Source organism: Chiloscyllium plagiosum, chromosome 15 (genome assembly GCF_004010195.1).
Source record: "Chiloscyllium plagiosum isolate BGI_BamShark_2017 chromosome 15, ASM401019v2, whole genome shotgun sequence".
Lineage (NCBI taxonomy): Eukaryota > Metazoa > Chordata > Chondrichthyes > Orectolobiformes > Hemiscylliidae > Chiloscyllium > Chiloscyllium plagiosum.
Window position 1 is genome coordinate 54,270,527 of NC_057724.1, and position 14,321 is coordinate 54,284,847.

The 14,321-nt window shown below is 40.7% G+C and overlaps 1 protein-coding gene across 1 annotated transcript; it reads right to left on the minus strand.

The window, feature by feature from the left end:
• Window positions 1–815: 815 nt before the first annotated feature.
• LOC122557510 (ligand of Numb protein X 2-like) lies at window positions 816–14,183 on the minus strand. Its single transcript, XM_043705255.1, has 2 exons — window positions 13,707–14,183; window positions 816–1,041 (listed from the first exon to the last, which is right to left on the minus strand). Exons 1-2 carry the CDS (start codon window positions 14,093–14,095, stop codon window positions 831–833), a joined length of 600 nt encoding a protein of 199 aa, XP_043561190.1. The 5' UTR covers window positions 14,096–14,183; the 3' UTR covers window positions 816–830.
• Between the last annotated feature and the right edge of the window lie 138 nt (window positions 14,184–14,321).

Genomic DNA, 14,321 nt, shown 5'->3' on the forward strand with positions numbered 1-14,321 from the left:
CTCATTTCTTGAAACACATTCTACATAAACAATTTTCTTCACTGGCCGACTTGTTCCTGAAACTTACTGAATTGACAAGCAGCTCATCCATTCCGTTGGAAGCCCAAATTCTATTTCATGGGCTGCCACTTATTTAATTTTCAGACACCCATTCCCACTCAGTCACAATTTTATTTCATTGTTTTAATAGTACTCCTGCCTAACTTAAAACCAATGCAAATTTAACTAATTCTGCTTTTGGCAATGCAAATTTGGAAAAATAGGAATTGAAGAGGGGCTCTAAGGTGGCTCTCTTAAATGTATAAAATAACGGTATGCATGAGACAGACAGAGATCCATGTGATATCACAAATTACAGCAGTGAACCTAATGCTATATAATACTTCACCTTTCAAATTACACCATGATATTAAGTGAATAATTAAATTAATTAAGTTAATTATTTCAGTTTCAATTCAAAATCAAAGCCTTTAACTTACTTTAAAACCACAGAATCCCTACTCTGCAGAAAGAGGCCATTTGACCCCATCAAGTCTGCACCAACCCTCCAAGGAGTGGCACACCCAGACCCAGCAACCATATTCCTTTTTCCCCTGAGCAATCCACCTAATCTGCATATCTTTTGACTGTGGGAGGAAACAGGAGCTCCAAAGGAGAAGGTGCAATCTCCACTCATGCAGTTACCCAAGGCTGGAATCGAACCCACATCTCTGGTGCTGTGAGGCAGCAGTGCTAACCACTGAAAACCCATTGCCTCCCAATGTTGGGCAGTTATTTTGGATTTGATGGATGGTTTTCTGGTCTGGACAGTAACAGTTGAATATAAATACTTAGGCAGCCAAATTCTTACCATCTTCTTCCCGATCTTCTTCAAAAGCAGGGTTAACAAGTCCAGGCTCAGCAGTTCTGAGGGAGACAATAGCTGCTGCAGAACCTTCTGAAGCTATTGTTTCATCATCTGGTGCTGGGTCTTGGTTTATCTTCAAGCTAGATTGCCTCTTGTTTTCAATTTTAATTCTGTGCTTTGTCAGGCCAGGGCACCTAAAGCAAAAAAAATTAGATCATCACTATTGTAGGGAGACCATGACACAATGATCCAATCTATACAAATTGTTTCACTGCATGCAAAATTTGAGCTTCTGATCTACTAACTTTCAAAGGATTTTAATCTGTGGGAGCACCTGCAATTGCTGACTCACATCAAGGAACGCTTCTCTTTGAAAAGGTATTTCACAATCAATTACTTGTTATTTCATTCAGGTAGGCATAACATCCAATGGCAAAAGTGAGGACTGCAGATGCTGGAGATTAAAGTCAAGATTAGAGTGGTGCTGGAAAAGCACAGCAAGTCAGGCAGCATCCGAGGAGCAGGAAAGTTGATGTTTCGGGCAAAGGCCCTTCATCAGGAACGAATGCATTCATTCCTGCTCCTCGGATGCTGCCTGACCTGATGTGCTTTTCCAGCACCACTCTAATCATAACATCCAATGGTTCAATGTCTAATCAAAATCAGTAGGACAACAACCAATTCAATTTTAGCGGTTTACAGATGAATTAGAATTGAGAGAACTCTAACGCTTTCTCATTAGGACAATGAGATTTAATGTTCTTTTAATTTTTTTTGTTGCTGAAACTCATTTATTGCACTATGTGGTTCATTCCAACTTGCTGTGTGGCCACATGTGCATCTTAGAGGGAAGGCTGGTTGAGCATGGCCTAATTTTTGTATTTGAAGTACATTCCCGGTTGCTGTTTAGCACCAGTTCAACTAACAGGGAACATTGTTGGGCACAGCCTCAGACCAACAGTTCATTCAAAAGATGCCACACAACCTACAATGAAGCAAACCTTCGCACTACACGGATCATGACCTCCTGAATATTAAGCCAACTTGGCAGTTCCCAATAATGACAAGAGGAAAAAAAAACAAAGAAAATGCTGAATGTAAAATGGACTCCATTGACTTCAGACATTGCCGCTCTGTCCCATCACAGACTTGGTACAAATAACTTAATCTCATAATGTAAATTACTAACCACAGGTAAATCCTTCAGAAACACAGGCCCACCCTCCCTTAATCTACAACCTGATTGGCCTCTTACCAAATAGAAACTCAATACGCTGTACTACTTATGATTTAAAAAACACCAAGTCAGTGAGAAATTGATAAAAGTGCAGCTAAACTGATTAAGGATTAACAGAATCAGTTTCTAATTTGGCACAATCTCCTGTGATCTTATTTAAGATTTAAAATGAATATGGGCAAATGCAAACTTTCTGAGACATCAGAATTAACATTAATCTACCCTTTAACATATTTGAGGATTCATACAGATGTTCTAGGTATGGGGTAGATTTGAAAAAAAAAAGATTATTTCCTTTTCTTGAAAAAAAATCAAGCCCTCCCTCAACTAATTTATTGTCTGATCTACCTTGTAGATATATTTCTTGGCACTAAAAAAAATTAAGGGCTCTGGGCAGAAAGCAGGATCAGGGTACCAAGTTGGATGATAATACTGAATGATGGAACAGGCTCGAAGGACCAAATGGTCTATCCTGATCCTATTTGCTATTTCTGTTTCATTGCCTCCTGGCTAAACAATGGCTTGATGTTAAAATTCTCAGCATCGCTTTCAAATCCTTCCATGGTCTTGCCTTTCTCGATCTTTATCATTTTCTCCACCCCCAAAACCCTCTTGACCTACCTGTACTAATTAAAACTGGGGATGCACAAGAAACTAGAATTAATCAGTTTAATATCTATATCTGTGCCTTCAGCTGCCACAGGTCCTACGCTTTGAATTCCCTTGACAAACCTCTCCAAATCTTCAGTTGAATTTCTTCCTTTAAAAAGGTACCCCTTAAACCCTCTGTCTATGATTTTTTGACCATCTGCTCTCAGATTTGCCTTATGTAGTTCAATATTAAACTTTGCTTAATACTGTTTTAACATGAGGGACACTCCACAATTTAAATTTCCTCCTTAGCAGTTCCTGTGGTCGGCTTATTGATCCATTCACAATAATAATCTCCTTGCAGACCATTACACTGTAAATACTACAATTTCCACATCTCTGCAAATATATATTTTCAGCTTTTGTTGCTGTGTTCATACAAACATGTTTCCAGTAATAGTTTAGCCTTCAAAGAGGTCAGAGGAATTTAAATTGCAACATTAGCAGCAGTGTATCTTTAGATTTAGTAAGTAAAGCCTATTTATATTATGGACTGAGACTGAATGCAATTCCTTTTTGAATGATCTTAAAGTGATAAAGATTTTTAAGTAAGAAATTGCACCTTCACTGGAGGTAAATACTAAATCGATGAGCATAACAGAAATTAACATGAAACTGGCTGCAATGCCTTCACTTGCTGAGATCACTGACTAGCTCCACACCCAAATCATCAAGTTTGTTCTCATCTCACTTGAATGGCAGCTGGTTCAGAGTAGTTTGTACTGTACTGCATGCATTCCATGGTCTAACAGATTGGACAGCAGTTACCAAAGACCCCTGGCAGTGCTGTCACCAGTTTTATTTAGACTAAGCAATACCCATTCACTGGAGGGCATTCAAATCAATAGACTCTCAGATATAATGAAATGTGGCTTATGCATTTTGTGTATATAACAGGAGTGCCACTGATGATAAGACGTCTAGTAGTTTGGCAGTACATTGCATTTCCAGCAAAAAGGACTTGATGTCTGGGGAATCCACAACATTGTCAATTTACAAAAGTATGGATCTACTATAACATGGGTTTCTGAACGTGCCACCATGTTAAAAGAGTGAGATTCAGTAAATACAGGGAAGACTGTTCTTTCCATTTCATTAAAACAATTGTTTCTCTGTGTACCATAGTGGAGCCCAGTGTGATAACACCTGGCCCAAAGGTATAAATGGGAAGAAGGGGGTGAAGTAGTTACATTTCTCAGGTAGAAATAACAGGATACAGTATAAACATTTTTGAGACTAAATGTGAGGGCAGGTACATTAGCATTGTCTAGCTCACCGTACCAACTAACCAACTCTTAAAAGACAATCAGAGAATGTAACAGCAAAAAAAAACCTTCTTCCCTGCCCACTACCTTCAATTTTTCACAGGGCATTGTGTTACAGGCAGAGCTGGGGGGGGGTCTAATTGACCCCAGGCTGGTGCAGGTGGGTCAACCCGGTTAGGATTTCAGGAACCAATCATTTCTCTCCCTTGCCAGGAAGCTGGGTAATTGTGGAGATGTTGAGTTAAGGCCTCTGAGTTATGCCCCATTAACGATTACTTAAGGGATTTAAATGATGGTGGGTTGAGAAAGAGCCTTCCTATCCAGAGCTAATTGACGAGGTGATAAGAAGCAGCTAGTATCTCTCCATGGCCAATTCGTCCAATCATTTCCCCATCCTTCCACCTCCAGTGAGGGTAAAATTCCATCCAGTCTAACCACTGAATGGAAAGTACTAGTCATTATATATTGGAACCTCAAGATGTTGGCAAAATACCAATGACTCATAGCATGAGACACAAGCTAGCAATTGTACACAAAAAGATTATTTCGTAATTTATCTTATTGCTGTTGGCAGAACCTTGCAGAACACCTTTATGGTTCCCTGATTACAAAAGTGATCTGATTGATTAGAAAGATATTTTGGCTATCCTCGGGCCAAAAAGGTGCTGCGTAAACATAAATCATTTTCTTTTTATCCTGAGAATGGAACTTCACTAATTAGAAACATGCATTGTTCATACACCATCGTGTATCACTATATGATCTAAGAAAGATGGTTTCATCCAAGAATTTAGTCACTTTTCGAGCTGTGCAATATTTGCATTCTGAAAAAAGGATAATTTATACCTTGAAACCATTGTTAAATATTTACATTCAGTGTTTATTGTACTTTGTTACTTCTGTTCCTAAGGATGTTGGTTAAACTGATAACTTTTAAATTCAAAGGAAAGCATGTTAAAAATCACACAACACCAGGTTATAGTCCAACAGGTTTAATTGGAAGCACACTAGCTTTCGGAGCGACGCTCCTTCATCAGGTGATTCGGAGCGTCGCTCCGAAAGCTAGTGTGCTTCCAATTAAACCTGTTGGACTATAACCTGGTGTTGTGTGATTTTTAACTTTGTACACCCCAGTCCAACACCGGCATCTCCGAATCTTGAATTTAAAAGGTACTGAGAATGTGATGAGCATTCATCATTATAAAAAAGGCAACCATGACCCTTGAGCTTGCTAATACTGACATTAAGATATATGCATAACTACTAGGTGACTGGAGTTTCCAGTCAGCTATGTGAGATACATTTAGTTAGAAATATTTTAAAAACGTATTGGAAGAAAACTTTAACTAGAACTGTATAATAAATGTTTATTCTTCTCATCCATAATCCCTAGTTTGTTCCACATTTTAAGACTCCATTGCAGTTATAACATCTCCTCTCACTGAATCTCTCAATAGTTGTGGAGATAGACTTAATGATCTTTGTCTTCGTACAATAATGTTAGTGGATAGCAACCAGAAGTGTACACGCTCATCAAATTGGAAAAACAATTTGAAATATAATCAAACCTCCCTGACAAGCAACATTGCTGACAACATCTATGAAGACACTTTGGATATGTTCCAAAAGAAAAAACAAAATTATACTTAAAAAACAAATGCTGCCATAATCCTACAAAGAGTCATATTGCTGACAGCGGAGAGATATAGCCACAGCCGTGGTAAATCAACTTGGGGATAATTTTTGGCTACTATGGGACTGGTCAAATGATCCAATTAGTTCCTCTTGTCACATGCATAATCTTCTACTTTGCCAATTAACCAGTGCTGTACCAGATTTCAGTTGGCACAAAAGGTGGCAACCTCACCAATATAATTAATCCAAAGCTAAAATTGTCCTGAACTGCTAGGACATCAACAAATCACATAGACAAGCGTAAATGTTTGCATCGATTATAAATTGTATTGTAAGAAAATGTGATCTATCAAAACAGTAAAAAGATTGAAATGCTTAAATGCATTGTTTTGGGAACAGGTTCGATGGACCTGCAGATTTGTTGATAATTGTATAATCAACAGATTTTTGCAAAGCCAGAGAGGAAAGTTGAGATAAATGACAGAATAAATTAAGAGTACCAATAAAGAATTGAAACAATTTAGTCATTTGGTAAGATAGAACTTAAGTAACACTGAAAAGATATACATTTTATTAAAGCTTTTTGTTTCACACTCATCAGGACAATTCATCAGGAATATCAATGTAAAAGGAAAATTAACGTTTGTACATACTGAAAGTTACATATCAATGGAAATAAAATGTTTCTATTTCACCAACTTTTCAATCTAGTATTATTACATATCAGTGCAGAAGACCCAAATTGTTGCAAACAGAAATAACATGTACACACAACGTATCTGTTTCAACTCAAAAACATAGGTGATATCCATTCTCTGATATTTTTCTCAAGACAATGCCTTGACAAATCAGAGTCAGTCACCGAGCTGATGCATCCTCTATGGCAATGCCTCTATCAAGCAGAGTCCACTTTTCAACCAATCAGAAATCTTCTCATAAACAATATATATGCTGTTTTCCCTTTCTGTTGGTATTCTTGCAAATTTTCCTGACGAATGCCAGATGAAACCCTTCGGAAAAAGTGTCTCTCTGAGTAATATGCTAAATGAAACATTATTGGCCAGTTAGGGATTTAACATTTAAGGAATTTCTGCTGTTAGCATTGTATCAATGCAAAACCATCTAATCTCAGTGTAAGCAAAGCCTTGTCTGGTCTCAATTATTGTGAGTTTTAATTTAAGCAGATTAGTTTAAATTATATCTGCTGTGACAAATACCTTAAAAGCACAATACCAAGACTAAAGTTGAAAGAACATAATCATCTCATTGTGATTTGAGGAGTGCATGTCTCCTCATGTCACAAGGCACACTCCAGGTGAGAGTGAAACGCTCCATTTAAAACTACAGCACTTGTAAAGAGACAGACTTTATTCCAGACTCCCCACTAAGAAAAGGAGGGTTGACAGGAGGGCAGATATTTATGGTACAACAGGAAACTATTATTTTCTTTTTAATCTTATTCAGAGAGTAGTCCCCCAAAGGCACACAGTTGCAATGCCAGATTAAACAAAAAAAAAATCAGCAAAATAAAAACATTATATTTCCGGCTGAACAGCCCTACTGTGCCTGTTTGATCCCCTGATCAATTATTAATGAGCTGAAAATATCTACTCAATCTAAATCCATGGTTAAAGTCCACTCCAGTTCAGAAACAAAAGTCTTGTGATAACATCTTGTTTACCAACAGATGTTTTCACTGAATATGCTATTGTCCAAACTCTCCCATTACTGTCTCATAAATACACCAGTCTAAAGGAGGTCAGGTCACTGGAACAAGAGTCGCAGTCAGAAATGTTAGCAACCTAGTTCATCAAAATCCAGCAGGCATTGTTTGGCTGAAGTAATAGCCACCATATGGGAACAATAGCTGTGGTTGCGTTACTAAATTAGTAATGTAGAGGACTGGACTAGTGTTCCATGGCATAAGTTCAAATTAAGTCTGGCTAGTAAAGCTCAAAATAAAGAAGGGGGTAGCCACACTTCTAGATGTGTACTGCACACCCCCAACTAATGGAAGAGAGTTAGAGGAGCAAATATATAGGGAAAAAGTTCTGACTCCACAAATAATCAGTTATTAACAACTGCGGACTTCAAACACCCAAATACCAACAGGAATACAGCTAGTATAAAAAGATCTGGAGGTACAAAATGGTTGAACTGCATTCAACTGGACTTTTGTTTGCCAGCAATAAAACCTGACATGGGCTTTTTTTTAAATAAACCTAAGACCGTCTTATACAGACAGTTCTAGGTTTAGTCTCAGAAACTGGACAGGTGAAAGAAAAAGTGATCCTTTTGGACACAGCCATCATAATACATTTAGACTTATCATCCTGATGGATAGGGTCAAAAATAGAACAAGAATAGAATTTCTAAACAGTGCAAGGCAAACTTTAACAAGCTAAATCATGATCAGGCAGAAGTGGAATAGTTACAGCTGTGGTAAAACAGAAGGAGACTTGAAAAGTTGTTGTTGTGACCTGTCTGGGAAAACTACAAGAAGTGGGGGATGGGATGGGAGGTGAGAGTGTGGGAGTCCATCAGAGGGAGAGTACAACTACTGTAACTCGGTCAGAATACTGAAATGGCTACCTCTAAGCTCATAACCCCAAAACCTCAGCTTTTAACTCCACTTGGGGTCGCAGACCCCACTTTAGAAAACCTGGCCCTAAGTTTCTTTCAAAGCTCGCGTTACATTTTCCATCTCTACAGGTATCAACATCATTGTGTTAACAAGAGTTTGTTTGAGATTCTTGCCCTGTTCCCAAGTAAAACATCATATAAGAGTAAGATCAAGTAGAATTTTTTTTTAAAAAGTTCAAGGAATGTGGGCATTGCTGGCTGGGTCAGCATTAATTCCCCATGAGAAAGTGGTGCTGAGCTGCCTTCTTGAACTGCTGCAGGAGATTCTCGGAAGTTTCAGCATTTTGAACAAGTAATGAACAATGTCCTCATGTTGAAAGCCAATACTTGTCACTCAAATGAAAAATGTTTCTATTCAGTATTTTTCTGTGTCCACTGTTACTTCAATGGATTGACAAAAGGTAAAGATCGTTTTGTTTTGACCGAGTAAAATCCCTGAACTTCCTGCACTCTCCATAATGGTAACACCATCAGCTTCCAAACCTAGTGTTCAATATAAAACAGACACAGTAATGAAAATTTATTGCCAGCTTTGTGCCACAATTCAGTCATATAATCAACTGTCTAATCTTGAACCACAATGTTTGGTTTTGGGATGAGTTATTTGGAACTTGTAAAAAATAAAACTAGACGTAAAATGCATGTTTTAATGATTGCCTAAAACAATATGCCCTCCGTATGTATGCAGAGTGGAAAACAAGAGCTGTTTTCTTTTAAATTTATTCATGGGATGTGGGTGTTGCTGGCTAGACCAGCATTTATTGCCCATCCTTAATTGCTCTGTAAAGCTGGTAGTGAGTTTGCTGTTGTACAGCAGCTACATGAAAGAAATCCAAGATGTGAAGGGCGGTGAACGTCTGGAATTCTTTACCACAGGGAACTGTGGAGGCCAAACCACTGAAAGAGGAAATAGATAGCTTTTGAAATGTTGGTGGGTTGATGGTTATGCCGAGCTGGAACGAAGGAGGAGTTGACACCTGGTGCAGATCAGCCATGACCTTATTGAATAGTGCGACACACTTGTGCAGCTGAAGGGTCTACTCCTGCTGTTTTACTTTGTGTACAAAAAAAAACACAATTCAAATGTATTGAGATTAGCCACAGAAAACAAACATGCCTTTTGTCAAAAATTCTTCCAGTGGATGAAGTGCTTGATTCTTGTTTTACAACATTGAACTACTCAATGAGGTATTGAACACTTTTCCTGTCCCATTATGCTCCACAAGATGAGACATTCCCTCCAGGAAGACTGAGAGGGGTTTTAAAAATGCCAAAAAGGGTATATATTTGTCTCATACAAAATAACGATTTACAATTTAGCTGAAAAAATACACAACTTTGTGATGAGAGCTTATGAAGGCAAATACATCTTGGTTTATCTTGGAATTCACAGTATTAGCAGAGGGTTCGCAACTGCTCTCAAAGTGCACAATTCAAACTATCTTTACAATGAAAGAACTGCAGCTATACAACCTCCTGCATCAGCAGACTCTTAGTTATTTTGATAGTTCAAGCTAGAGAAAGTCCTGTTTGAACCAGATAAGTACAATTCCCTGCATTTGGATCTAGAAAAGTGACTGTCTTATTAAGATGGCATCAAGCTTGAATTTGCTGTTTCAGGAAAAACTCTGAGCAAAGTTGGTATCTGTTTTTATTCACAGTTCTTTGCTCTTGTCAATCGGGTTTCTATATCACATACTATAGCCCAGCACTATAATGGAGATCAGCATCAAATGCAAAGGAAGAATGCAAGGGTTGCTTGGAGGTTGTCTGAAATGGGAACAGTTTTTAAAGCATGAGATCATGCTTTCACAACCATATATACAGTTAAAAATATTTTGACCAGTGAATCCCTTAAAAAACAATAACAAATGCTATTTGTATTTGCATAGCTCCTACAATGTCATAAAAATTCACAAGGTGCTACACAGGAGCATTATCAAATAAAATGTGACAATGTGCTATATAACATAGATTACAAAAAGCTTGGGGTATCATAAAAGAGAGAGGGCAATGAAGTTTATAATGGAATTCCAGAGCTTAGGGCTCAGTGGTAGGGGGTGTGATTAAAATTGGGGACAGACATAAAAGGCAGTGGTGGGTTTGGAAAAGATTACAGATACAAAGCAAGCCAAGGCCATGCATGGAACAGTATTTTAAACATCAAGGCATTGCTTAAACTGGAGCCAAATGTAATTCAATATGAATGATCCTGTTCCCGATGCTTGCCCTACTAAATTTGGCTCTATCAGCAGAATTGCAGAAAGTGTATCTTGGTCTACTATTGAGACAATGCTTCAAAATGAACAATTTAAACACCAGTAATGGGTTAACAGGGCAAACTTCCTGAATAATTATTAACCAAATGCCAGTATAAAAATGGTTACTGCCTACGGCCATACTAGTCTCATAAAGCACTCAACCTAGTCTGATCTCAGAAGCTAAAATGACTCAGGCCTGGTTAGTACTTGGATGAGAGATTGCCTGGGAATGCCAGATGCAGCAGACTTAAGGGCTATTGTAGTACAATGGTAGTGCCCTTACCTCTGAGCCAGGAGACCCAAATTCAATTCCCACTTGCTCCTGGTGGTGTGTACTAACAGCTCTGAACAGATTGATTAGAAAATATTTAAAATTGATTGTAACTCACTGCATGATGCACTTGTTATTTTATGCCAATCTCATCTAAAGGCATGAGTCCACAAGTACCAGTGACTCAATGGTCACCACCTTCTCAGGGCAACTAGGAGTGTGCAATAAATGCAACACTTCCCAGCAAAATTTGCATTCGCACAGAGACCGGGCTGACATACCGCACAGAGACCGGGCTGACATACCGCACAGAGACCGGGCTGACATACCGCACAGAGACCGGGCTGACATACCGCCCAGAGACTGAACTGACATACCGCACAGCCACCGTGCTGACATACCGCACAGAGACCGGATTGCCATACCGCACAGAGTCCGGGCTCACACGCCGCAGAGAGACCGGACTGCCATACCGTACAGAGACCGTGCTTACAAACTGCCCTGAGACCAGGCTGACATACCACAGAGAGACCGGGCTGTCATACCGCGCAGTAACCGGACTGACACACCTCAGAGGGACTGGGCAGATATACCACAGGGAGACGGGGCTGGCATACCGCAGGCAGACCTGACTGATATACCGCCCAGAGACCGGGTTGACATACCGCAGACAAACCGGGCTGATATACCGTCATGAGACCAGGCTGGCATATCGCAGAGAGACCGGGCTGACATACCTCAGAGAGACCGGGCCGACATACAACCCAGAGACCAGGCTGACATACCACAGAGAGACAAAGCTGACATACCGCAGAGAGACCGGGCCGACATACAGCCGAGAGACCGTGCTGACATACTGCAGAGAGATTGGGCTGACATATCACAGTGAGACCAGCCTGACGTTCCGCCTAGAGACTGGGCTGACATTCCGCAGAGACTGGGCTGACATACCGGACAGAGAGCGGGCTGACATATCGCACAGAGACTGGGCTGACATACAGCAGAGAGACCGGGTTGACATGCTGCAGAGAGACCAGGCTGAAATACCGCTTAGAGGCAGGGTTGACATACAGCAGAGAGACCGGACAGATATACCACAGGGAGACCCGGCTGGCAGACTCCAGGCAGACCTGGCTGACATACCGCCCAGAGACCGGGCTGACATACCGCAGACAGACTGGGCTGATATACCGTTGGGAGACCGGGCTGACATACCACAGAGAAACCGGGTTGACATACCGCACGGAGACCGGCTGACATACCGCCGAGAGACCGGGCCGACATACAGCCGAGAGACCGGGCTGACATACTGCAGAGAGACTGGGCTGACTTACCGCCCAGCAACTGGGCAGACATACTGCAGAAAGACCAGGCTGATATACCTTCGGGAGACTGGGCCGACATACAGCTCAGAGACCGGGCTGAAATACTGCAGAGAGATCGGGCTGACATACCGCCCAGCGACCGGGCAGACATATCGCAGAGAGACCAGGCCGACATACCGCCCAGAGACTGGGTTGACTAACTGCAGAGAGACCAGGCAGACATATTGCAGAGAGACCGGGCTGACTTACTGCCCAGCGACTAGGCAGACATACCGCCCAGAGACCGGAATAACATACCGCAGAGAGACCAGGCTGACATACCGCCCAGAGACCGGGCTCACATACTCCCCCAAGTCCCTCCTCCCTACCTTTTATCTTAGCCTGCTGGACACACTTTCCTCATTCCTGAAGAAGGGCTTATGCCCAAAACGTCGATTCTCCTGTTCCTTGGATGCTGCCTGACCTGCTGCGCTTTTCCAGCAACACATTTTCAGGTCAAAATAACAGCATGTTTGACCATAATGGCTACAACTGCCATAATAAATCCTCACCTACCATCTCAGTGTGAATACTTAGCTATAATCAGTAGTTTAAACCAAAAATATGTGTACTGTTACAGTGTTCAAATGCTTCCTGAATTAAAATTAGATTAATCAATGCAGAGGAAATTCTACCTGGGTGCGTCTGCTATGGGATGACGCAGTGTGACAGACATTCCCAGGGTATGATTTGGAGATGCCAGTGTTGGACGGGGGTGTACAAAGTTAAAAATCACACAACACCAGGTTATAGTCCAACAAGTTTATTTGGAAGCACTAGTTTTCGGCTCTGACAACCACCTCATGAAGGAGCAGTGCTCCGAAAGCTCTTGCTTCCAAATAAACCTGTTGGACAACAACCTCGTGTTGTGTGATTTTTAACCTTGCACATTCCAGGGTAGGGGAGTTCAAAACTAGAGGGCATAGGTTGAAGGTCAGAGGGGAAAGATATAAAAAGGACCTAAGGGGCTACCATTTCACACAAAGGGTGGTGTGTGTATGAAATGAGCTGCCAGAGGAAGTGGTGGAGGCTGGTACAATTAAAACATTTCATAGAATCCCCACAGTGTGGGAAAAAGGCCAAACAGCATCTGGAGTGGTATATGAATAGGAAGTGTTTAGAGGGATATGATGCAATACTGATAAATCAGACTAGATTTATTTAGGGTATCTATCTGGTTGGCATGGACGAGTTGGACCGAAGGGCCTGTTTCTATCCTGTACATCTCTGTGACTCTATGACTATTTGTGTTACATAAGAACTCAAACTTCTGTTCAGTTTTGTTTCCATGAATGTATTTCAAAAGAACTTTGGTAGTGAAGAGCTTGACATGACCCAAGGATATAAAAAAGGTGCTATACAAAGACTAGCTAACCCTTTCCCAATTAGTTTCAAATTTATTGTGTTTTTGGTAGTGGGGGGAGCGGAGACAAGGACACAAGACGTTTCTAAATTTCTGTATTAATTTTTGCATTAGTTTAACTGCACCACTTGCTTCTCTTACCATTGAAACTGGAGCACACATCGCTTACCTATTCCGGAGATGTGGGTCGAGCTCACAGCGTTGCATAACCTTCCCACAGTCCAATCGAAAAGGGCAAAAAACGATCAGCTTATCGAGTAGGTTCCGCACCAGGAGGCTGGATTTCCGACAGTGCTGGAAGTGAAGCCTCTTACGATCCATCGGGCAGAAATCCTGCTCTTGCAAGAAATTCTCCAGGCACTTAAAACAAAACGTGTGGCCACATGGAGTGTCCAGAGGCTGCAGCAGGGGCTGCAGGCAAATGTGACAAACTAGTTCATCATCCACTTCATCTTGATAGTCGTACAAATGGTTCTCTACCACCATATGGGTCTGACCGCACTCCCAACACAATTCATTCACAGTCTGGCTTGCATCTTCAGGATTAACGTCACTCATGATGTCCACCTGGTACTGAGAGCTCCTCAACGAGTTGCAGATCTTTACTGGAAACTTTCAGATCGCACTTGTCAGTGTCTGTTTCTTTACTGCAAAAGAAAAATCATTTGGAAAAAAGGCATGAATCAGACATAAATATTTATTCCTGCTTCAAGAGTAAAATACTTCAAATTTGAAATAATAAAAGAAAACATGAGAAATATTCAGTAGATCAAACAGCATCTTG